The sequence below is a fragment of the Prionailurus bengalensis genome, chromosome C2, assembly GCF_016509475.1.
Source record: "Prionailurus bengalensis isolate Pbe53 chromosome C2, Fcat_Pben_1.1_paternal_pri, whole genome shotgun sequence".
NCBI lineage: Eukaryota > Metazoa > Chordata > Mammalia > Carnivora > Felidae > Prionailurus > Prionailurus bengalensis.
In genome coordinates, this window is record NC_057350.1 from 105871037 (window position 1) to 105897136 (window position 26100).

The 26100-nt window shown below is 41.5% G+C and overlaps 1 protein-coding gene and 1 long non-coding RNA gene across 6 annotated transcripts in view; one reads left to right on the plus strand and one right to left on the minus strand.

The window, feature by feature from the left end:
• The window catches only part of LOC122491791 (schwannomin-interacting protein 1), a 575458-nt gene that overhangs the window by 33460 nt on the left and 515898 nt on the right, over positions 1–26100 (minus strand). Inside the window, exon 1 of one of the 5 annotated variants that reach the window (XM_043595025.1) lies at positions 19439–19705. The exons of 3 other annotated variants lie outside the window; for them this stretch is intronic. In XM_043595025.1, the coding sequence (XP_043450960.1) occupies positions 19439–19468 (30 nt within the window). In that variant the 5' untranslated portion in view covers positions 19469–19705. Of the gene's footprint in view, positions 1–7388; positions 7720–19438; positions 19706–26100 lie in introns of those variants that run through there. One more of the 5 variants, XM_043595024.1, reaches the window with a different exon arrangement.
• On the plus strand, positions 8093–21902 carry LOC122491793. The gene is made up of 2 exons (XR_006299445.1): positions 8093–14074; positions 14323–21902. It is a non-coding gene; the product is annotated as an uncharacterized LOC122491793 (long non-coding RNA).

The following is a 26100-nucleotide window of genomic DNA, read 5'->3' on the forward strand; positions in this document are numbered from 1 at the left end:
TGACTCCTGCACAGATGATGAAACCCACGTAGCCGGAAAGGGCCTGTCTGATTAAAAGGAAGGAGTTCCTTAAACTCCCCAAAGGAGGAAGAGATTTAAAGAAGTTTGGTCTAGAAAACCAGAGGACCCGATTGATCACAGCAGTCTGGGGGGATAACGGCAGATGTGATCTTGGAGGCCTGGATTCCCTTGTAGGAATGGGGAGTTTTCCCCCAAGTTCCCTGTCTTCCATCTTTTCCCTGGATTGATCTTCCCCTCCTGCCCAGTTCCATTTGTTTTTTACTTTTGCTTGTTCACCATGCGCACAGAAATAACTTTTTATTATTGGATGTGCTTGTTACTGGTTTTAGTAATGCTAAGCGTCTCAGTACTCAATTCATTTCTAATCCTGGAAGATACCACTTCTGGCATCCTCCTTCCTGTCCTGCTAAATTGCTACCTGGTTACTGCTTTTCATATGTCAGGGTGTATATGGATCACCGCGGAGGAAAAACTTCCTAAGGACTGGGGGCTGCATTATTCCAGAAGCCGATGACGACCCTGGTCCCGCGTATGGCCCATAAAGAAACTCAGGATGCCAGGAGGTCGCTGCACCATCCGTATGCCAAGCGGAAAACTGCACAGGAAGGCACACGTACAAAGTGGCCCTCTCTCTGTCACAAATTTCTTTAAACTGGTAGTTCTCAAACTTGATTACGCATGAGAATCACTGGAGGGCTTGTAAAAACATAGACTTATTTTTCTCATTCAGAAAGTCTGGGGTGCGGCTGAGAAAATGCATTTTTTAACGAGTTCCCAGATGTTGCTGATGCTGCTGGTGCAGAGACTTGGAGAACCATGGCTTTAAGCAATTGAACAGACCAAGTAGCGAGACGGAACACAGAGTCGGTTCTCCTCTACGGGAGCACAATCTGTTCCATGTGGAATGTCCAGGCTCTGGACCCAGGTGGATTTCATCATCTGTAGACGCCTGGCCTTGCCAAGGCCTGGCTGGGATGCCTGTTTTGAAGCAATTAATGAACCCCTTGCTTCAGTGCAATCTATTGCCTAGTGATGTCGGCATCATCCCCATTAGCATCATTCACCAGGGAATGCAGCTGGGATTCTGGAGCTCCCTGTGGAAAAGCACTTTTCCTATAGGAAAATAGTAGTCACTCTTGTTTCTCTCCTCAGCTTGTAAGGAAGGCAGCTTTACTCTAACATTTACAGGCAGCATTCCAGGGCGGAGGAGTCTGACGCTTTTAAACACTGGGAACCAGAAGTACAGAACTCATTTGTTCATTAGGCAAATTGTATTAATTTTCTTGAAAACAAAATAATCAAAAGGAAAACCCACATATGTGGATACTAATTATTTTCTTTCTGAAACAACCGTGGGTTTGCCACAAGATCAAAATATGAAAACATCATTCTATAAGAAAATAAAATGTACTCTTTTGAATGTCAAGTTCATAAGTACTTGCAATATGCAGGGTTTTTTTTTTTTCTTTCAAGTTTTTGCATCTTATTTTATCCTCTGGGAAGAGCTTTTCAATTATTGGTGGAAACAGAAGTTAAATAACCTAGTATTTTTCCATTGTATCACTGAATGGATACTCTCTGGACATTTTCTTTTCAGTTTGTACTTCTGATGATTTCCATTTCAGACACTTACCTAATCAATCCAGAAAGATTTCCTGAAATTCTGTTGAAATCTCATCTTTGCATCCTTGCACTGAGCTGCCTAAACAAGTCCTCTGGACTAGATGTCAGGCCAGGCTGTTGGTGTTCAGCTTGCTGGGTTCAGCTGTTGCCTGGGTTAAGCTTGCATAGCATCAATACTCATGAGAAAGTTGTCCTTGGATATCTAATGTCCAGGACGGGAACCCAAGGAGAAGGACACCTATTTTACTTGAGAACTGCCCGACATGAAAAGTGTTGGGATGCCAGTCCAGAGGAGAGAGATGTTTGTTTACAATTAGCCAACCGCGAGGATGGTTTTGCCTAGTGACTGCATTGTTTCTCATGCTACAGGGAGACACTATAAGCAGAAGAAGGCGGACACAAGTGTTGTTGTGCAGGGTCCCTAACACTTGAATACTCTTAATTGTTAAGGACCAGGGAGCAAAGGTATCTAACATTCAGTGGGGTGAAGTTTAGTAGCCAGTAACTGGCTGAATGGGAGCTCTGGAGAAGGTAAAGGAGCCCCAGGTGCAATCCACAAAGATAACAAAGCAGTGGAAGTGTTTCAACATTAGACCCTGCGGGGATACAGTTGGAAACGAAAGTTTTCCTCCCCTATGGGCGGTATATCCAAAACAGGAACTTCTGGGAGCATCTTATCTTGAGCTCCTTCTGGTGCTCACAGGATTGGCTACAGAGACTACTTTTTTTAACACAGGGGCAGTGTTGTCTGGGAACTCTTTCTAACAGGTGACATTTTAGAAGTCCGTAAAACCACCACTGTCATTCAGTATCACAGTGAGAACACAACAGTTCAAAACACCTACTGCATGGTTATGAAATAGCCCAACTTCAATCAACTGCCAGGAAGCTGATGTCCTCAATTTCCCATGTCAGGGTGGACTTAGGATCTGGGAGACCTGAACACAGGAATGAGAGAAAGGAGGCAGGGAGTTCAGGTGATTTGGGGTCAAGAAGACCCAAGGTAACATTTGACTGGGATATTTACTAGTGCAACTTATAGAAATTCTTTAAGCCTCGGTTTCTTTTTTCTGAGAAAAGGGATAATAATACCTATTTTATAGGTTGTTTTAAGGATTAAATGAAGTACTGTACAGAAAGGATCTGGCACAGAGCCTAGGCCAGAGAAGAACTTATTAAACAGTAGCTGTTGTGAACACTAAAGGGAGGGGTTGGGCAAGCTGATGAGAAGAATGGAGAAAGGGATAAAAGCCAGCAATGTCCAGAACGGGCAAATCTATAAAGACAGAAAGTAGCTTAATGGTTGTGGGGGAAGTGGAGGACTGGGAGTAACCGCTAATGAGTACAGGGCTTCTTTGGGGGGGGCGGGTGATGAAAATGTTCTGGAATTAGCAGTGGTCTGCATAACCTTATACATACACTAGAAACCATCAAAATGTACCCTAGGACATGGCGAATTGTGTGCTATATGAATTATATCTCATCCATATTAAATAATCATATCTCAAAAAAATAAACTACACCCACAAAGGTAACTCACATACGATAAATCTGGAAAATCTAGTTACCTGAAACAACCCACTCCCCGACCGGGCTGGCTAGCCGAGGTGTGCCAACAGGGCCATAGGGTGGAAAGAACCCTGAACCAGAAGCCAAGAGGCTTCGTATTTATAGCATCTAAGACCAACCAGGCCAATTCCTCCCATGAAAGAAAAGGAGACTCTGGCCCAGAAAGCTGAAAAGATTGTCCCCAGGTGGCCGAGGTGGGGCTAGGCTCCAGGGTTCAGTAACTCAACAGAGTTCTTCAAGCGCATTCAGCCCTTACAGGCAGGAAGACGTGAGGGTTAATGGAGGTCGACGGCTGCTTTTCCTCAGTAATTGTGTGGGGAGGGCAGAGCTCTTGTCTGGAATGGCAGCTGGCATTCTGTGTTCCTGTTTATTGCAGTTTATCTCAAGCAGTCATTTCCATTCACCTTTTAAAAAAAACATGAGGCGCAGCTGTGGCTTCACTTTAAATATTGTTCCTTCCAGCCTTTTAATTTTTTCACGGGCTCCTCCCTAATCTTTCACCATAATTGGATGCACAACACCAGAGACAGCACCTCGGAAAAATAAAGCAAGCAAGCTGGCTTCCCCAGTCTCTGACCACACACGGCCCTGTCGGCGGCTCCTTCTACAAGGAGTAGCCTGGGAACAGACCAGCTCTGCTGGCAGCCAGTCTTCTAGGTTAAATCTTCTCGATTTCCTTTCTCTGTCTCCATCAGTGTGAGCTGGATCTTTCCCGGGGTCTGAGACGGCACGGGCTGCACGCTTCCCAGGTCCACACTGGATCTGAACATTCTTCCAGGCAGCATCAGTCCCGTGTCAGCTTATTTGTTCGTGTACCTCCCTACGCGGACTGTAAGCTCCTGGAGGCAAAGCCCAGCGTCCCTTCCGTGATCCTGGCTCCCCACGCAATGCCAGGGACAGACGGGGACTCTTCTGAGTGACGGTGGAGGGACCAGAATGTAGATCCCATGCTGTGCGTCACTGTGGTCCTGAGGAAAATCAGCTGTGGGTCTTTGCCAGGAGGTCAGAGGTTGCTCAGAGCATGGCAGGGCAACAATGGACTGAGCATACACACCTGAGATTCTACCACCGTGCAGGCTTTCGTTCCAATATACTAAGATGTGTTTTCTGTCGAGGACAGTTTCGCTACTATACTGAATAAGCCAGAGGTCCTTAATGAAACACCTTTCTTACAATCAGGACCTTCCCCAAGGAATAGGAACAGATGTGTGCTCTCTTCCTTCCTTTGCCAAGGTGGAATCTAATTTTAGTATCGGAAAGTGACCTTTCCCCCTGAAGGCTGTTTGCCTGACTTTAAAACACCCTTGTAAAATAATCCCTATACACATGTGGCATTTATTAGTGTGACTGGCATAGGAAATTCTATTGGACCTAGGCAGGGGTATACCAATTTTCCAATTGTTTTTGACAACTGACCTCAAAGTGACAGGCAGTGAAAGAAGAAATTTTTAAAACTTTTATACTTATAAACATTCTATTTAAAAATACGTATTTGTGTACAGGTCTTATACATACAAAATATGTATTTATAGTAGTATATATGTATAACTTATGAATAAAATAGATACATAGTAGAGGTATGGACTCAATCATTTTACTGATGGATCCAAGGTCTAAAAAGCCTGCAGACCGCTGCTTTATGGCATCTAATTTAATCTTCTATTTAGTCAACCAAATAGCAAAAATAATAGAAAAATGTAGAAAAGGAAGATTTGAATTAGGAACAGTGATTTTTATATGAGGTAACTGTTGTCCTATCCCGTATTTGTTTATTTTGAGAGAGAGCAAGAGCAAGCAATCATGAGTGAGGGAGGGGCAGAGAGAGGGAGAGAGAGAGAATTCTAAACAGGCTCCTTGCTGTCAGCACTGAGCCTGATGTGGGGCTCAAACTCACGAACTGTGAGATCATGACCTGAGCCAAAACCAGGAGTTAGATGCTTAAACAACTGAGCCACCCAGGCGCCCAATCCTATTCTTTATATATATATTTAAAAAAAAGTAATGTTTATTTATCTTTGAGAGAGAGAGAGAGAGCACGCACACAAGTGGGGGAGGGGCAGAGAGAGAGGCAGACAGAATCCGAAGCAGGCTCCGGGCTCTGAGCTGTCAGCACAGAGCACAGAGTGGGGCTTGAACTCACAAACTACGAGATCATGACCTGAGCTGAAGTCAGATACACTTAACTGACTAAGCTACCCAGGCGTCCCAATCCTAGTCTTTATATTTTAAAGAATGCATATGCTGCCCTGCTTCACTAGAATCTCTTGATGAAATGATCAATAGTGGGTTTTTTTTTTTAGCATAATGAAGTCTTCAGAGTAACCTATATGTACATTAATTTGAAAGCCCTTTGCTTGAGAAAAGTAGTTAAAAAGCTGAAATCACAAGGGAACTATTCTCGTGTTTGGGGTCCAGAAAAATATACATTGCTCTCTGTGTATCCTACACATCTAAAAGTTTCATCTAGCAGTCTTTTGTATTAACCTTTCAGATACTATTTTTTTTTAAATCCCATGTGGCATTCTACTGCCTTAGTTAGATAACAAATTACACAATGCAACTCTGTCTTGTTGTTGATGATGTTTTAAAGCTACTTGAGCCTCACATGTTTGTCATTTTAGTCAGTGCTGTATCAGGTTGCAGGCATATCATCGCTTGCTCATTCCAGGCATGCGGGCTCTCTCAGTTGTTTCTAAGGAGGAAAAAACTACAGTGGTCATCACTCTGTTGTTACTACAATAGTCACGGTACGTCTTTCATTTTTCCTAAGTGCAAACTGACCTAGACTTTTCTACCTGAGAAATGGTTTGACTGTGACCAGTCCTCTGACACTGAAAACAGAGGAGATACGAGAAATGTGCACTTATCTTCGGGGCTGGGTAAGTGACCGACTCTGATTGCTGAGTATCCTACACCTCTTTTGCACACCCATGTCTGGCAGGAAGGGATAGTGGAGAGATGTTTGAGTTTCAGTATTCTGAACACTTACCACCTTGGGCACTCACTCCCTTCTTGGGGAAGGCGAAGGGAGAAAAACGCTGGGGGCAGCATGGCAGGTCATTGAAACCTCTTTTACATATTTAAGTTTTAGGTTCCAGAGAATGGAGCATAAACTATTGTGACCTGCTCTAAGAAGTAAAGTACATACTTAAAACACCCCCCACACGCATACCACAATTTTGTGTATCAGATATAAAATGCCATATTGTACATTATTACACTTAAGGAAGTATCATGAGAGAACTTTCTGTATCTTACAAAGTTATATCTATATAACTATATATATCTATATAACTTAGAAAGTTATATCTATATCTATATCTATATCTCTGGGGGAAGAAAAGTTAATGGCACATTTGATCAAATTAAAGATTGAGCAGCAAGTTTTGCTGTTCTAGGAGGCTATACTAATATTTACCTCTGAAGGAAAAGAGGTCTTTCTTTCCAGATCCACAATGGAAGGACCCTAATTCTTCATACTGTGCTGTGTCGTGACCCTACACTTGACTTGTGGACAATAATGAGGGGGAAGGACATACTATGTGTTCAGCCTTCTGTGGACAGACAAGCATATACTTGTAGTTTAATTTCATGACCTCACCCATATAACTAAAGCTATTTTTACTTAGGCCTGTTATTACCAGACAATTGCCAGATAAAACATTCCAAAAATATATTTACTGCCTTTCAAAACAAAAGGTTAGCAAAGTATTAGCGGATACTATATGAATTTTTCAAAACCCCACTTTCCTCTTAGTAAAACTATATGTTTCATTGTGAAAAAAGTCAAACTTAGAAAGATAGGTTAAACATTCTAGTAATTATTTACTGCAAGTAAACTATCAACATACATCAAAAATTTTAAAAGTGATTCTTTTACATAAATAAGACGACCTAGCAACTAAATGCATGATAGAATTTTTTCAACTTCAGAGTAACATGTGCATTCCAGTTACTGTTTATGAATTAATGAATATTAATGAACACAAGCTGGGAAAGGCAGAAAGAAGCACCCTCCCAATGTAATGCATCCACTTCTGTGCATTTAGCTTTCCTGAATATATTACGGCAATGGCCACTGAGTGTGGAATTTGGCCACTCCTCAAGGGTGATCTTTCTCCCAGTTAGAAAAATGGTCTGATTGTTTACAAACAAAAGAGCTCTCCCCCCCTTACCTTTTTATAATTCCCCTCCATATCCAATGGGGATTCTTGACTGATGATGTCATCCACTCCATCACTGTCCAAATTCATCCTTTAACTCTTTAGAATTTCACTTAAGAAATAACCTCCCATGAATTCTGATAGGCTGATGTGCCAATTGCCCAGTACCCTGGTTACTGCTCATGCTGACATGGAGGGCCAGCTAAGAGTCTGTGCTTGGCTGTGCGTGTCCTTGCCCCTGCTCTGTCCCAGAGACACCGCCCTGCCGGCCTCCCTGGTCTGTCCTGAGCTCTGGCACAGGGGCAGCTGCTATTTCTGAGGCTCACTCTGCCTTGACACTCAGCTTGTGGAGTGCCCAGCCTTCCCCACCGTTCACTGTCACCTTCCCCTGAATGATCCCGCCCGGATTCCTCTCCACAGCACGATGCTTACTCCCAATCAAGGAAAAGCTGCTTCAACTCCCCAGCTCCCCAGTTCAGGGCTGAGTGTGGACGGCAGCCCTGAGAGGAAACCAGCAACCTTATTCTGAACCAGGGTAGCGTGTGGGATAAAAATAGATGCAAAAACCCCAGACTCCCAGACTTCAGTAGTGAGTTAAAAGCCGGGTATCCTGTGACAAAATGAAAACAGTATAATTTAAAGGCTAACCTGTAGGACAGATGTTTGCTTCCCACCCCCACCACCCCCCTTTTTCCTATAGCCAATCATTTCTTAAAATCAGATATAAAAATCTCATCTTCGGGTAGTAGCCCCAGCACAAGGATAAAATTTATTTCCAACTCAGAGAAGGACCCCTCTGCCTCAGAATCAGCGCTTTGTTCTATCAATATAGGCAAGAGAAAAAGATCCATCAACTTTTCTTTAAAATCCAGCCAGGGGCGGGCTTTTTTCACAAAAGAGAACGTTCCTTTCTGCTGCTCTCTTTACCCTTCTCCCATGGCTTTTGGTTTTTAACTGGCTTTACGCACAGAGATGGAAAAGGCCCACAGCTGGAGGATGTTTTGCTGCAAGAAGAGGACAAACGGAAGTGCACACACAAGCACATACTCATCATTATCCAATTACTACTACCATAAACTAAAAATATACCCACTATTTAAAAAAAAAAAAAAAGGTTACTGTTTGCAGGAGAAAGGGGCCAAAGAAGAATTCAAAGGCCGAGCCTCCATTTAACAAACGATCTCACACTCTGACATGCTTGGACAGAAAGCAGCAACTGTCCTACTCAACACATTTTCCAATATGAATTCCTGACCAACCCCAGTGCTGTTAACAACAAAGTTCTAAAGCAAAAATGCCATGCAACATAAGCCTTCATATGCTCACTCTGAGTTGTCTATTTCTCTCCACGAGTTAAAAAAAAATCAATTTGTGGAAGACTCGTGGCATAAACCTGTCTTAATGTAATTTACTGGAGCCCTATGCCTATACGGCAAACACCTTCCTGTGCAGTCCCTGATTCAAATCCAAATCCTGCCTTTATTCCCCCCTCATCTCCCTGACCCAGTTCCCAAGAGCACGACTTGCACATTTACTGGACAGTACGATGACAAGTTGTATCTCATGAGCCACACCTGCATTTGGGCAGAGCTTCTCCCCAGTCGAGATCTACCCTGTCTTACTCTCCTCCAGACCCCAGGACCCTCACTCTGGACAAGGGTCCTACTATGTGCATACAAGAAACTCAGAACACCTTCCAGGCCTGGGAGGCAATGCTGGCCACCAAGTGCAGCCCCACTGTGGGTGTTCCCAACATTGCAGATTTCTCCAAACCTATGGCTCTGGGTAAAAATGCTCTACTTTCAAAGACCCTGGGTAGATTAAATCCTGCCAAAGGAGATTAGTTAAAGTGAAGGAAGCATGCATGCATCTTATTATATGACAGATATTAACACAGTAACAATAGCTGTCCTTTGTGGAGGGGTTGCTATGTGCTAGGCACTTTACACGTGTCTCTTACATATGTCTTTAATCCTCACAGTAAACCTCTGGAGTAGATATTATTATCAACTGTGTTTCATACCTGAGTGAGGTCAGGTATCTTGTCTGAGGCGTGACGGCTTGCCAATGGCCCAGGCCACAATTGAAACCTGGGCCCTCCACTTCTAAATGGGTGTGCTATACCACCTTCTACTGGCTGCCTCAGTAAGAAACAACTGCACACAATAAAATAGTCAGGCACAGCTTTTAAAAATTAGGGTTTAATACAGAGGATTCTGGTTGCACTCATAATATCACGTACTGAAACGTTTTCTAAATCGCATATGTGAACACCCCCACATGGGTCACTGCTATCCCCTGATAATGAGACTTTCAAGAAATGAAATACAAGCTCCCTCACTGATGGTCATGCCCTAACGTGCTGTATGACGACTTTTCCTTTCTAGTTTACCATGGTGTTTTTAGCGCTACTGTGACTTCTTTCCAACAGCTGTTACGGTTTCAAGCCTTTTTCTAAGGGGGCGGGGATTTCTGTTTATTCATCTTGTTTTCCCCACAGCATCTAGACAACTCCTTACATATGTTAAGTGGACAGTGAAAGGCTGTTGAATAAATACATGAAGAGAGGAGAAATGTATGTATTACTTAAAATGTTTCCTCTAGGGGCACCTGGGTGGCTCAGTTGGTTAAGCGTTCATGAGTTGGAGCCCCGTGTTGGGCTCTGTGCTGACAGCTGGACAGCAATCTGGAGCCTGCTTCAGATTCTGTGCCTCCTTCTTTCTCTCAGCCCCTCTCCTGCTCACACTCTGTTTCTCTCTCAAGAATAAACATTAAAAAAAAATTTTTTTTTTAAATGTTTCCTCTAAATGCCCCACAGTAGGAAACATTAACAGTTCCTATTAGTGCTTTTCAACTGAAATCTTCTGTGGAAATCACACATGTTCAAAAGATAAAAGTAGGTCTTGTTGGATTGAAAGACAGGGACTACCACAAATTTCAGGAATTTCAATCTCTTGCCTAGGTTAGTCAGCATCCCAGTCCACTTAGCTGAGTTAACAGGGGGAGCCTGCCTGGGTGGCTCAGTTGGTTAAACATCTGACTCTTGATTCTGGCTCAGGTCATGATCTCATGGTTTTGAGACTGAGCCCTGTATCTGGCTCTGCCCTGGGTGTGGAGGCTGCTTAAGATTGTCTCTCTCCATCTCCCTTCGCCCCTCCCATGCACAGGCCACCCCCATCAAAAAAAAAAAAAAAAAAGTTAACATGGATGAAATTATAAAAACCTAGAGGGCACCTGGGTAGCTCAGTTGGTTTAGCATATGACTTCAGCTCAGGTCATGACCTCATGATTTGTGAGTTCAAGCCCCGCATCGTGCTCAATGCTTGTCAGTGCAGAGCCTGCTTTAGATGCTCTGTCCTCTTCTCTCTCTGCCCGACCCCTGCTCTCTCTCTCTCAAAAATAAATCAACATTGAAAACATTAAAATTTACAAGACTGAGCAAAATACATAAAACTATAAGCCTAATTACTAATATCTTTTTATTTTAATTTTAACCGGTGGGTTTATACATTTAGTTAAAATGACTAAACTCTCACCATTAACTATCTATATTCAAATTAATATATATACACTAATATACTGACCACATAGATACATATACATGTATACATACATACTGTTACCGTACCATCTTTTGGAGAAGGTCACCTCAAAATCCAAGATGGAAATTTCCCAGCCAAACAACAGTAACAAGTATGAAAGACCACTCCCTTTCCCTAACCCCTGTACCTCTTCTTGTCATAAGTAGTTCTCTAATAAGCACTATATAGAGAAAAGTGATAGAACATCTCCCCTGAAACATGGATGCAAGAGCTTGGCGGGCCCCACTTGTGAATTTACTTTGCACCCCCTCCTCAAGGAGTGCTCAGCACATAGGTTCACAACTTAGACCCTTTCCAGAAGAAGCTGTACCACCACTATCTGAATGGCTTGGGTCATCTTGAATATAAGGTATTTTCCTACCATGGGGTCTGATCTTTGGTGTTTTTGAGAGTTTTGCTACTCAACGTGTGTCTTTCTGACGACAGCATTTGCATCACCTGGGAGCTGACTGGAAATGCAAGCTCTCAGATCCCACCCCAGACTTACTGAAATCAGAAATTTCATTTTTAAGAGTCTAGGAATTTTGAATGCACCTTCAATTTCAGAAGCCCAGCTTCAGACCTTGAAAACAATTCTTTATAAGCTATTATCTATTTCAGACCATATTGCCAGACATGGTGGCAAGACCCTGACTTTAGATGCTTGGGATCAAACTGTAATTAATTTTACTTCCAAGAGGTCCAAATGAGTAGAGGAAAGGAAAAACCAAAACGAAAGACCACCTTGGAAGATTTGAGCTGAGTATAATGTTTGGTGGTTCTATAGTAGCTATGCAAACAAAGGGATAATAGCCCCCAGCATCCTTCCCACAGATAATTTCCTCTGGTTCTTTCCTCTAATGCTGACCTCTCTAAAATGAACTGTGCTGACATAACATAGGCCCAGATGCTACTAATATTTTCCTTTAAAAAGTGTACACACAGCTACTTATAATCCCTGAGCTTGAAAGGGTCTCTTCTCACCCAATGCCCTGAAATTCAAGGACTAGAACTTGAAGTTTCTTGTCAAGCCACATCTGAACTGGTCACGTGAGCTAATGCTTTTAAATGATCATTATCGGCCAGTGGTGGAAATGATCGATTCTGAAAACACTGACCACATTACTGGGAAATCACTCACGTGCTGTCAAAAGATTTTCCTATTCATAGATAGAAACTCTAGTTCATCCTGATTAACCCTTCAGCATCCCACTGCATTCTCTTCCACCTTAAAATCCAAACTCCATGTGCTATACAAACTGATGCCTAATTTATCATCTCTTTGCAAATTAACTATTTTTTTCTTCTGTGCAAAGTTCATCTAAATTTGCTTTGCTTTCCATTAAGGTATTCTGATAGCTAGATAAGCTATAAAAATATGCAGGCAATTTTTAAATGGACTTTTTAGTGCGGGTTAAAAAAATTAAAATGACAGCATTGGGAGTGGGGTGGAGGAGGTGAATGTGTTGGCAGAGTGTCAGGCGTTTACCCATATCTGAAAGACTGAGGGCCACAGACATAAATCTCCCTGCTCAACTGAAAACCTGAGCACAAGAAACTCAACTGCACTCACTTTGATGGCCACTGCACGTTTCCAAGGAGGACCAGGACAATGCCCTCTTTCCTCCGTGTTCTTAGCATTTTTACCCCATTAATGGCTCTCTCTTAGGTTAACTGTCACAGGCCACTCTGATGTTTCCCTCTGAATTCAAGTAGTTGTGTCAAAGTACTTACTATTTCAGGAAGTTTGATAGTTTCTGATGCTTCTATATACTGCACGGGGAATAGTAAGTATATCAGGATTTCAAATTTTCCCTTGGGATGGAGGATATAACTAAATAATAGGATATGGCTCTATTAATGTTGAATTTCTGCATGTGAAATTGTGATTAGTCACCCAAGATTATGTGTATTTGTGTGTGTGAGAGAATGTAGGGTCTCTACTCTCCAAAAATCATCCGTGCACTGATATTTACCATAGAGACGTTCCCATTTCCTTCCCATCCTTCATTGCATCCCCTTTCCAAGAGAAAATACTAGATGTCCATCTTGAAATGTGTTGCATATTTATTTCTTAAAATTACTTGGTGTCTGAATCATGGTATTTGAAGCCCCAAGTGCTACTTTAAATAGGAATGATGTATTGTACTAAATTTCTATTTCAGATCAGGCCCATAATGAAACTCTGTTGAAATGACTTTTTTTTTTTCTTCCATTTGTGCACTTATCACTGTGCTCCTTTTGTGGTAAAACATATAAATTAGATTTTCAGATATCTTGGCTAAAAACAAGTACAGATAAATTTATATCCAGAATTATTTTCTTAAATTAAGGGGATATATATGTGACCGCATCGTCAGAAAAACACAACTATACATCAACCAGGCAAAATAATGCAGATGAAGTATTCTTCAACGCTATTGACTATGGGAAAATCTTTTTCCAATTAAAAAAAAGCTATAAACTTAAGAATTGTTTCATTGCACTTATTTTTAAAAGCCTGTATTAAATAATGCACTAAAATGCTTTGAAATTCCCCTTTCCATTAGGTCAATATATTTTTCTTCCTGGCTGTGGATGAAACCAGGCTTAAACTGGGTGGAATCTTAAATGAACTCAAATTTGATATCTTGTTTTCTCATTCACAGGAAGAAGGGATTGGGAAATGAGCCCTCACTTGGCCTGATGTCAACAGGGATAGAATATATTTCCTTTCCTTTGTTAACTATTAAATAACCCACTAGAATCTTGGCATGTTTACTACTTTCTCCAGCAAGAATTTAAAAAATATCTTGATGTACTACTTAAATTGATATACTCCCTAATTTTATCATTTGGAATCAATACAGGGCATCTTTTATCTTATGTGCTGGGTATGACACTTCAACTGGACTGAAATGTTTTGTCCAAGAAAAATTTCGTGTTTCAGGAGGCAGTAAAACTACTCCTCTATACGGTAAAAAGATTCACTGCAAAATTTGATTTATTAAGAAAGGGGGCTTGGGGGATAAGTACTTGCCTCAACTGACCACACGTTATTTTGAAAAAGTGCTTGGGGAAAGACCATGAAGTTCACCTTGGGAAGATTTTGGGGGTGAAAGAGAAATAGGTAGATAGGTATCTTCTTTTTTTTTTTTTTTTAAATTTTTTTTTTTTTAACGTTTATTTATTTTTGAGACAGAGAGAGACAGAGCATGAACAGGGGAGGGGCAGAGAGAGAGGGAGACACAGAATCGGAAACAGGCTCCAGGCTCTGAGCCATCAGCCCAGAGCCTGACGCGGGGCTCGAACTCCCGGACCGCGAGATCGTGACCTGGCTGAAGTCGGACGCTTAACCGACTGCGCCACCCAGGCGCCCCAGATAGGTATCTTCTTAATGCATCATCTCTGGGGAGGCTGGGATGTCTGTCTCATTTATTTTATTCTTTGCACTACCTCCCCCTTTTTTGGCACGTGGGATGTTTGAAACGCTGGCAACTGTTCAAGAGGTTCACAAGCCAGAGACTAGGGGTGCTGCGGTCAGCTTCACCAACTCCCTGTTGCAATGCACAGATCTGAGCTTCTCTCTGGTATTAGCATGGGTAGTTCTCATCCTGGGGACTCAGTACAGCACCAAATGTGGAAAATGTAATTCAATCCAACAGACATTTATTGAACACGTATGCCACGTGTACAGTAGGGAATTAAAACAAGGTCCCGGGGCACCTGGGTGGCTCAGTTGGTTAAGCGGCCGACTCTTGATTTTGGCTCAGATCATGATCTCACGGTTCACAAGTTCAAGCCCCATGCTGGGCTCTGTGCTGACAGCTTGAGATTCTCCCTCTCCCTCTGCCCCTCCCCTGCTTATACTCTCTCTGCCTCCCTCAAAAATAAATAAATAAACTTCAAACAAATTTAAAAATGAAATAAGGTCCTTGTTTTCAAAAAGCCTGTTGTCTAATGGGGGAGACAGACTTGTATATCACTAGCTGTAAATGGGTTGGTTCTGTTAGAAGAAAAAACAAAGTGCCCTGAGAAGGAGACATTGTCAGTGGGGGAAGAGAGGGTGAAGCTTCCCAAAGGAGGTGGCATGTAAGCCTTGAGAGTTGCATCAACCTGCAGTAGGTAGAAGCAGGTGGTATGTGGGTGGGAGACATTCTGGGCTGAGGTACCGCAGCAAAGCACGAGTACTAATGGCAATATGGGGGCACGAGTGTAGCATTTAGAGGGAGGAGTGTTTCTGCCAGGGGTTCAGATCACAGTGAGGTCTTGAATGCCATGCAAAGGGGTCTGGAATTATCCTAAGGAAAAGGAGGGAACATTAAAGATTTCTATTGTGCTTCCTCAAGACCAGGTGTGTGTTTGAAGAAGAGTCTCTTTATGTACCCGAGGGAGGAAAGAGATGAGAGTCATTCACACGCCATTTTCCTTTCTTTCTTTCAAGCCTTCATTCCCATAGTAGCTAAGAATGTGAGGGCGTGATCTATATCTGAGGTCGTAGGGAATTTAAGCAATGGGAAGAAAGGGATAAAAGCATGTCATTGTTTTTATATCCACACTAATTCCAAAAACAAACTGCAGGGAAAGAGAAGAAAATATTTAGGCGCTTTTAAGCAAAATGGACCCTTTGACCTAAACTTGTGCTTTCAAGTTAACAAAATTTCAAAGCTTCCTCTCAGAGACCATTTAGAAAAATCTGGCCTCTTGAAGGCTGCCAGGCCTGAAGCTGTGGGCAAGGTTCTTTCCTGAAGAGATTGGCTTCCTCCCAAGACTGGAAAATGGAGGTCGATAGCTCTATCTTTTAACACGGCTACAACTGAAAATGACAACACATGCCTCAGTAACCTCTTGGCGAATGTAAATCCTATGAGGGGGAAGTACACGGAGATGATGACAATGTGAGAACCTTTAAAAACGAAACAACCATAAAAAATTCTGCCTGAGAATTGCTCTCTGAGCATCTGTCCTTGGGTTCACTTGTTCAAAGCACAGTGCGTCCAAACACTTCAAACAGAGGTTTTCAAGCTCGTGGTAGCAGTGAAACTCTTTTTCAAAATAACCCTCTATTTGAAAAAGCAATCAATCACTTCTACATCCATACATTGGCAACAAATAATTGGGAAATGAAGTGATACATGGTTTTCCTCGGCTGCTTTACAATTGTCACTGGGCCCCTGGTGTGCGTCAGAAGAAGGTTGCTCTTAATTCATGGTAACTGACTTATTTATGCAGAAAGGTGGCCTCTGACAGGAACCTGCCAGCTCCCATACCAGGATAATAACTAGGGAAAAATCCCATTTCATAGATGAGAAAACTAACAAGAAACAAAAGGATTATCTGACCCACAGACAATGAAAACAGTGCAGGTTAATGGTGTGTGTGGGGTGGGGGGAGGGAAGGGTGGATAGGGGAAGACAGAAAGTCATCCCAGTGGCTACCAAAATATAAGAAACCACGATGCCACAGTATGTTTACATGCCTTTTTTCTTAGTCAATTTTATATAGAGTAAGCACATCCATCCATATTACTTGAGGGTTTGTTCTAAGCACTGGGAAAACAGATGGATATAAATGTAAAAATCCCTGCCCTCATGGAGCTTACATAAAGTGAGGGAGACAGAAAATAGAGAACCATACAAAATATGAACTCTGATAGATGGTGATGAATGCCAAGTAAAAAAGTAAATTAGGGAAGTGTAATAGAAACATTGGGATAGAACCGGGGAGTTGGAAATTGACACAGGAAGTCCAGAGAAGGCCTTCCCAAGAAGGTGACGTTTGAGCAAAGACCTGAAGAAAGTGAGAAAGCAGTTACTGACACAGGATGCCAAGGTGAACTGGAATTTCAGATACACAGAGAACGATTTTTTAGTATAAGCATGTTCCAAACACTGCAGATCGTTTGCTAAATCTGGCAACCCTACCTGGGGGAAGCACAACCAGCAGAAGGGACAGCAAGTACAAGGCAAGGCTGGCAAAGTGGGAGGGGAGTGAAAGGAAGGGACAATGTGGAGAGTCCAAGAGGAATCAGAGGCAAATTGATGCAAGGCCCAGAGGGCCAAAGACCTGGGAGGATGTGGGGTTTACTGTGAGGAGGAGAATCTGAGATGACTGACATGCTTTGATTTAGGTTTTCATAGATCATTCTGGATACTGTGTTGAAAATGAGACTACTGTGGGGTGTGGACAAGGGTAAGAGCAGTTAGGAGGCCATTATGCTCTGAGGATGATGATAATAATAATAGTAATAATAATATACACCTAGACATATGCACCAAAATGTGGATGTAATTTTGGGGGAATGGCCCCTGAAGTTCACCATTCATGGACTCTCCATTGAGAAACGCTGGTATACATTTGCGGGAAGAAAGGAATCAGTCCTACAAATAACTTAGTCTTACTCAGTAAAAATGCTACCCTAAGGAACTTGCTTTAGTCGCTGCGTTTTTATCCTTAAAAACAAATAAAGAATCTACTCCTGAAATCATTATAGCACTATATGCTAACCAACTTGGATGTAAATTAGAAAATAAAAAAGTAAATTAAAAAAATAAAAACAAATAAATAAATAAGCTTTCATCCAAAAAGGGGCAGGTTTCTGAAAAACATCCTACTGTCGGTATTATCAGTGACTATGACAATCAAGCTAAGGACTTAGAGAACCTGTCTTTTCTGAATCCAATCACATGTGGTGCCAGGTGGGTTCTAAAACTAAGATTTCCAAGTGGATCGAGACTTGGCTTCCCGGTTAATGTTTTCATTTTTACTGACTTACGCATAAAGGGAGGGTGTTTCAAAAGAACATACACATGAAGGTGGCTCTACTCCAAAACCCCATGAAGATGCAGAATCTACTATTATTATCTGACCAATACACTTACTTTTATTATGAAAATAAGCAATAAATACTTCAAAACTATTAAACACACAATGACAGTGTTACATGTCATAGTTCAAGTAAAATAAAATCAATTTGTCTTCTTTCAGGAGCAGTTTGCTAACAAAATCCTTTCTCTTCAGGTGAAACTGCTGATAGTTGACCAGTTTTTGACCTATAAAACCAGGGATTTCATGATCAACTGAATGAAAAGGTATAGGGAATAATCTTATAGCCGCTTGCCTTTCAAAAATTAAATTATATAGCTTCTCTGAAAAGAGAGAAGAAAAATGATTTTAATTATGATAGTAATTTAGTCACCTGGAGCCATGCCATAAGTAGGTTAAGCTCTCCATGGATGTTTGACATTCTCCATTCCCAAACTCGGTATTGTGTCTAAGTGAAGTTTTGGCTGTTTCCTCAGCATCTTCCCTTGCTCCTGGGAAGAATTCCTGCTAAGCGCATATCTCGATATTTAGGGTCTGTGACTTAAATGTACTATGAAATGAAAATACAATTAAAAAAGCCCATAATTACACAATTCTAATTATTAAGCAGAGAAAAAGGTGTATGAATATATTGTATAGGCACACTTAGCTGAGAAACCACCGGCTTGAGGCTTGTGAAATGTACGAGTCTGCCTGCATACATTTACCTGTGGGAAATCTGACCTAATGAGAAACACCTGCTTGTCTCAGGTAACCTACCTCACACAAGGAAGAGGCATTGTTAAGTTAAAGAATTGGTCTCTTAGAGCTTCTGAACTCGGTCAGTTGGGTAATACCCCAACATTAACTATCCTGGACTTGGATTAGCCATGCCTGCTGCTGCAAAGAGCAGTCACTCTGGGAACATTCTCGTTGTCTGCTTACAAGGAAGACACTTTCAATGCTGCCTCGACAGGCCAAGTTGCAGGGAAGGAGTTATTAACACTCTAGGACTGGTCTTCTGAAATTGTCTAAGTGTTTAATTCAAAACTTTACGTAGCAAGTTAGCACAAAGGTGAATATGTAATCCTGAAAAATTGTGGAGTTTTTTATGCATGTCGGCACCTTAATTCTTATTTACTAGCCATTTAAAATAACATGCATGTAAAAATAAGTTTGGAAAGACATAACAAGTGCAACTTTAAACATCAAGTGCATGCTGGCTGGTTTTTGAAAATTTCTCAGATCATCAATTACTACTTCGTATTTATATAATTTCCTTAAAGACAATACTAAAAACTGGATGCAAAGCAATTCACATCCTATGCAATGAGCAAAAACCGTATTTTGCAATGTTACCCTAGTGAACTGTGACCAGCTTTTCTCTCTGTGAAGCCCCTTAAATTCAATTACAGTTTACAGCAGTTCCTCTTCTTTGCACAGACATAGAGAATGTGCAAAGCACAGATCACCTCAGTGGATTTCACAATATGCTTTAAAGGCCAAGGAAGCACTGTTTTCTGCCCCATTACTCCCCAGAAAACCTAATTACAATTCAGATACTGTATGCGATGAAGGCCAGGAGTGGGGAATGGCAAAATCCCTTGAAAATCCGGAAAGAGGCAACCTGCTGCTTTGGAAGAGGAAGGCCTCCTCTCCCAAAGGATTCCGGCCTCGCAATCAGGCTTTAAATCTTACCTGATACGAACAGTTCTCCTGATGTACCATCTCAGTGCATCCTAGGGCACAGACCCCAAAGCAGGACTGCTCAGTGAGGGTGCCGAGGCAAAGCGCGGAGCATCCACTGGCGGAGAGAACGCCCTGGGAAGGCAGGGGCTCCCCGCAGATTAAAATGGATGCTGTTTCGCTGATCAACCTGCGCAGTGGCACTGCCTGTGCCGGGAAGCGCGCAGCGAGCCGAGCCGCTCTCCTCGGAAACCAGCAGTCAGGCTCACAAACATGGAGCTAGGACTGGGCTGGGGGAGGGGGCGCGCTCATCGCTGGCACAATCAGCCAATTATATTATAGGCACAAAGAAAAGGATCAGTCTGGGGCTGGTGTGACCTTCTGGTGCTTTATGAAGGCAGTTAACTGATGTGGAAACATTCTAGTCCTCATTAAAGGGAAAAAGGCCAGCGAGGGAGAGGGAGAGAGACAGACACAAATCAATGTTGCAGTTGAACATTTCTAACCTCCGGCATCATCCTTCCAGCCCTCGGATGCTGCTTGCGTGGTGCTATGAAAAAGAGGCCTTAAGGATTATTTCGGAACTTTTAACATGCAAAGGGGAAAACAATCCATTCTGCATATTGACACTGAAGGGATGTTTTCTGTGTTGAGTTTTTGAAAGTGTTTGTCAACTTTAGAACTAAAAGGAGGGTCTTCACTCATTTAAAAAATGGCATTTTGTAATTCTGTTGATTCCCCACTTCTTACTGGCTCTTAGCTGCTTTTTAAGTCAAACAGAAATCGAATGAAATATTTATTTCTAAAAAAAAATTTTAGGGAGAGGGCTGATTCAAGTATCAAAGTCACTATAATTCATTCATTTTGTGAAAATGAAACTAAACTATATAACCCAATGCCGTGACTTGAATATATAGATATCCCCAATACAGGAGATATGATCCTAGAAACAGGCCATTCTACCTAAGAGGCCGTAATGGAAAGAATTCTGGACTTGCAGATAGTACTCAGAGGAAATACATGTTTCTGGGGAAAAAAAGGGAAACAATTTCTGAAGTACGTCAGGGTCATCCTGGGATTTTAGGATACGTAAAAAGAAACAACCAGGCCTGTAAATTCTTGAAGCTAATTTAATTACAGAAAATTAAGAGAGTAAACAATAAAATAAAATTTCCTTATCTATATTATTCAGCTGCCATATGCAATCTGTTTTGTTGTTTCTTAATGACATGGCCCCGACCACATAAATGGTACTCTATAAAACCTTCACTGAATTTAAATCAGCAAATTAAAAAAAAATTCAATAGGGTTATTATTCGTAAGCAATTTTTACCTATCTATCTACCTCCTCAAAAACTCTTCCTAGTAACCATGCAGTTTTCATTATGTTACTGACAGAGAAAAACAAGTACTTTTTGCCTGAGGAATGAAATCAACATGTTTGACAAGTTTTCACCTCAATCCCTGTCTTAAGGAAGGGTAGGAATGTGTGTTAGGAATATATGGTGATATATTTGTAATTTTGTAACAGTGCCTCTGTTGTTTGGGAAGAGAAAAAAAACGTTTTTTAAAATAAATATTCTTAATTTTTGCTACTTGAGAGTCACATAGGAGAAAAGTTTGCTACCTGAGTTCAACTCCAGTGAAACACTCACATGCACGGCTTCAGCATCCTACTTAGGGGAATGAGAAGGCAGCAGGGAAGGCCCAAGTGATGATCTCACAGGTTTGCATTTCAGCACAGGGCTCACTGGGTTCCAATGAACCCAGTACTCTGGATACTCTGGTACTCTGGAGAGGTACCCTGCAGAAGGTCACAGCCCTTCTCTGTAGAATATGGGAGAAAGACAGGCCATGTGACATGGGCAGGATTCTTTAGACCTGTTCATTGGCAGGTGGCACAACGAAAGGTTGATGAATGAAGCAGAAGCCTGAGCTAGATCATGAGTCTTCTTAAATGTAGGATAAAGAAAAGAGAATAGAAACTTTTCAGGGAAAGGAAACAATATTCAGTACATCCTCATCCCAAACTCTGTCCTTCTACTGAGCCAGGATAGAGACAGAGATGTCTGTGAGGAGCACCTTGCTATATAATTACCTAGATGAAGGTTCTGGAAGCCTATGTATGTGCAAGGAAAAGTAGGCCATAGTGAAAAGTTCCTTTTGCAAGGTAGCAAATAAGATGAAATGGAAATCCTATACCTAATATAGAAGGCATACCCCAACTTTCCAAGACAGAACAGCTTTAACTTCAAAGGCTGTTAACACTTTACTGAAGTTACTACACGGACAATCTATGACCTAAAGACTCAGGAACATGCTTTCAAGCTGTACAAGGCCCAAAAAGCCACTTCCTGGACTCTGTTCTCTTCTGAAAACTAAAGGCTCTGGGATAGATTACATAAGCTCCTGAAGACATTTATCATGTGTTGTTTAAAAAAAAAAAAAAAAAAAGCCTAAACATGATCCCACTCTTCACAGTTGCTGTTCCATAAATAGTGGAAGTGACTCAGAGGTGGCTCTGGGGAGAACAAATTTCTGACAATTGTATCTCAAATCCTGTCAAAAAAACCCTCTCAAGTGGTATAAACAAGATTAAAAAAAAAGTAATAAATCAAGGCAGCTTCCCTTTATAGTCATTCATTGGAGAGGACTCTGTGTTACAATTTAAATTATGATTTGCTAGTACAAAAAACTTTAAACAGAAACCAGCTGTTCCAAGAACATTTAAGCTAGAATAACTTACCAAACTACAGTAACATTTGTTATTTTTGGATCAAAAAATATTTGTGAACTGTTTAAGTATGGTCGATGTAGCAGAGAGATTCTTTTTTCTTCTTAGGTCTTTACAACTTTCCTTCCCATAAAAAGTATTGGTTTTCAGATTTGGACAGGACCTCATGAGATACACTGTTATTTTCCAGATATGGAAACTGAGGCCTAAGAAAGTTGTGACATGCCCAAAAATATAAATCCTCCTCCTCAAACAACAACAAGCCATCAAAGAAAAACAAACCTCCAGATTTTCTAGGTTCATATCTTGTGAATGTGTCCTTATTAAACAATGCTAAATGAAGGCCCACGAGATTTGGAGAAATAAACCCCTTTGGGCCAATGTAGGTTGGCCTTGAAATCAAAATCTATCATAATGGGGAATGCCTGGGTGGTTCAGTTGGTGAAGTAACCGACTCTTGATTTTGGCCCAGGTTGTAATCTCAGTTCATGAGTTCGAGCCCCAGTAGGGCTCCATGCTGACGGTGTGAAGCATGCTTGGGATTCTCTCTTTCTGCCTCTCCCCTGCTTGCATTATCTTTCTTTCGCTCTCTCTCTGAAAATGAATAAACTTAAAAAAATCTATCATAAGGTAAAAGGTTGTAGTATGGCTCTACCTAAATTTGAATCAAAGGTATGTTTAAAAGGAGGAAAAATTAGAGTATTTCCTGACTGGGCTACTTTTCTGCCATTGAGCAAATTGTGGTGTCTATAAATCCAGAAAAGTATTTTTTCAATTCGGCAGTTACTAGCAACAGAATCAAAGAGATTTTTTGGGTAGTAAATGTAATGATAAAAAGTCACATCTACAGGTCATGGGAGCATACAGTTTCAAAAACAAATTTCTGGGGTCAGGGACTGACTTGGAGGGGGGTATCAGGAATTTTCTGGCACAAGCTGTGTGATTTGATAAGGTCTTGGCTTACACAGGTGTGTACATTTGCCAAAACTCAGTGAATAATATATTTAAAATTTGTGCATTTCATTGTATGTGAAATTTATCTCAAAAGAACTTTAAAAATATGCTTAACAAATATTGAACTGTAGTTAATGATATGCAGGCTAAGTTTTTAGAGGGAGGCTTAGTGAAACTTTGAAATGCATCAAATAAATTAGAGGAACTGATGGCTAGGTAGAGGGATAGTTTGATGGAAAGCTGTGACAAAGCAAGTTTAGTAAAACACTACCTGTAGAATCTGGAAGGTGCATAAGCAGGTATTCACCTAAAAACTATCCAGTTGGAAAATGTTCATAACGAAATTTTAGGAAAAAAAATGAAGTTATGGAGGGTGGGGAAGATGAAAAAGGAAATCATTGTCTTAAGCACTGTCTTAAATTTTCAAGCTTTTCCTTAGGAATTTTGGGAAAGCAGGTAGACATTTTATAAAGCTTTCAGTTGCAATGGAAGGGGCAATGGAAGCAAAGGAATTATGAGGCAAATCAATTCTGTCCACATCCGGGAGAACTGATGTTCTCCTGATGCTCTCCTGATGTTCTGTGTTCACCCAAAAAACACAATCGGCAACACCTGCAACAATGAACCTTAGAAAATGGCTTCATAGTTTACAAAGTACTTTCTCCAACATCTCCCTTGATTCTTACAACCTTGCAGTTGAAACAGATGGCTATTCTGTGCCGTGTAAAGACATGTTTCTGTCCTCAAGGAGATTGGTATGAGAAATAAGGCAGCATATAGATGGCTGCATATAACAACTGATGATTAAATCCTTAAAAGAGATTTTGTGTTTGCTCACTGGGAATTCAGAGACGAAGAGAACTCTTAGCTAGGGTAAACCAGGAGACTGCAATAATCTTGTTGGTTTGGTTGTTCACTTCTTGAATACCTATCTTTTCTATTTGTAGACTAATGCAAGTTTACTTAGAACTTGGATTTTGGTTGGTTTATTCAGTGCTAATGTCCCCAGCATCTGAAATAATACCTGGCATATAATAAGCTCTCATTTAATTCATTTATTCATTCATTTAAATATTTTTAAATGAATATATAAATGATCATGACCTTCAGAAAGTCACCTCATTTATCTTGGAACTCCGTTTCCTCATCTATCAACGGAGGATGTTGATTCCTTGATTATTGGGTTGCTGACAGGATGAAATGAGAATAACATGTAAAATAGCTCTTAGGTACTGAGGAGAGGAGCAGAAATGGATTTTCCCCCCCTCTTAATTAAAGGCAATACAATAGCTCAAGAAAAAAAAAGAGACGCCTAAAGGATGGAGGTCATAGTGGGGATGGAAAAGAAGAGACAAAGGGATGCTTGCATGAGACACTGTGAAAAATGAACCGATGCGTCCAGCCACTGATCTGACGTTGAAGTGAACAAGACAAGGAGTCATGAGGCTTTGAGACCAACCACTGGCTGGAGTAAAATTGGTGCTGTGCAAAGAAACAGGGAAGTCAGAAGGAGGAACAGATTCTGGGGGATTGGGCTGCAGTAATGAGTTCTTTTATTTTTCACCATGAAGTTCTGAGCTGAAGGTGCAGGAGGCAACTGGGGCCCAGGAGAGAAGTCAGGCAAACAGAATTTGGGATGTGTTTGCAGGGAGAGGATAGTTGAAGCTGCAGAAAATTAGATGAAGGGGGAGACTGTAGAGAAAGAACTAGTAAGAAACAAAGATGTCCCTGTGGTAAACACAATAATGACCTCCCAAAGTATTTATGTCCTAGTCTCCACCTGGGAAAGGGGAATTAAGGCTGATAATCAGCTAACCTTGAGATGGGAGATTATCCTGGTTATCTAGATGAGCGCAGTGTCACCACAAGGGTTCTTAAGGTAAAAGGAGGAGGCAGAAGAGGAAGGAACAGAGATGACAGTATGAGAAAGGCTCGGCCAGTGTTGTTGGCTTTGAGGACAGAGGAAGAGCTCACAAGTCCATGAGTGTGGGAGGCCTCTAGAAGAGGAAAAGGCAACGAAACAGATTCTCCCCTAGAGCCTCCAGAAGGAGGAGCATAGCCCTGCTGACACGTTGATTTTAGTCCAGTGAGACCACTTGCGAACTTCTGACCTCCAGAACTATAGGATAATTATTTGTATTGATGAAGTTGGGATAAATTTTTATAGCAGCAATAGAAAACTAATACAATAATCTTGGGTCAAAGCCCACATTTAGAGGGCAAGAGGAAGGGAAGGGAGTGTGGTCGACAGGGTGAGAGGAAAATGAAATCCAATGTAGTGAGGGGTCACCAGGGGATTTGCTGGCAGAGCTAAATTGCTTCAAGTACTTTTTTGAGGGAAGTGGAAAAGACTAGTAGGGTGGAAGGTAAATACCACCAAAAGCCATTAGTTCTGACTATTAGGAAGTCATCAGTTACTCTTGAGAGAATAATCTCAGTAGTAGTGTGTTGGGATAAAAGCCAGGTTATCAGTGGTTAAGAAGTTGAGGGACTGAGTAGAAAGCAGTTTGTAAGGAAGTTTGTTGGTGAATTACAGCATTAGGGCAGTAGCTTGAGTGTATAGTGGAACAGGGAGGTTTGGTTGTGGCTGATTTTTAAGACAGGGGAGACCTGAACATCTATGTGTTCAGCAGGGAAGGAGCTAGAGGGAAGGGAGAAATTGAAGACAATGGGTGAAAAATCATCCAAAGGGCCAGGTCCTGGAGTTGGACCAGGAGCACGTGATGGTTCTTCATTCAGCTGTGGACCTGAAGATATGATGAGCAAAGTTACGAAGCAGTGTTGAGTAAGGAGATGGAGAAAGATGCAGGAGCACAGGTGGGGGGGGGGTTATCTTGGGGTCCTTAAAGGAGCAGCAGGTGGTTAAGACCTGAAAGGCAGGGAAGGCCAGAGTGGGATCAGAGAGTCTGGACCAATATGGTGGACAGCTTTTCCAAGAGATTTTGTAGAGGGTTTTGCTGTATCACTTGAGAATATTCAGTTAATG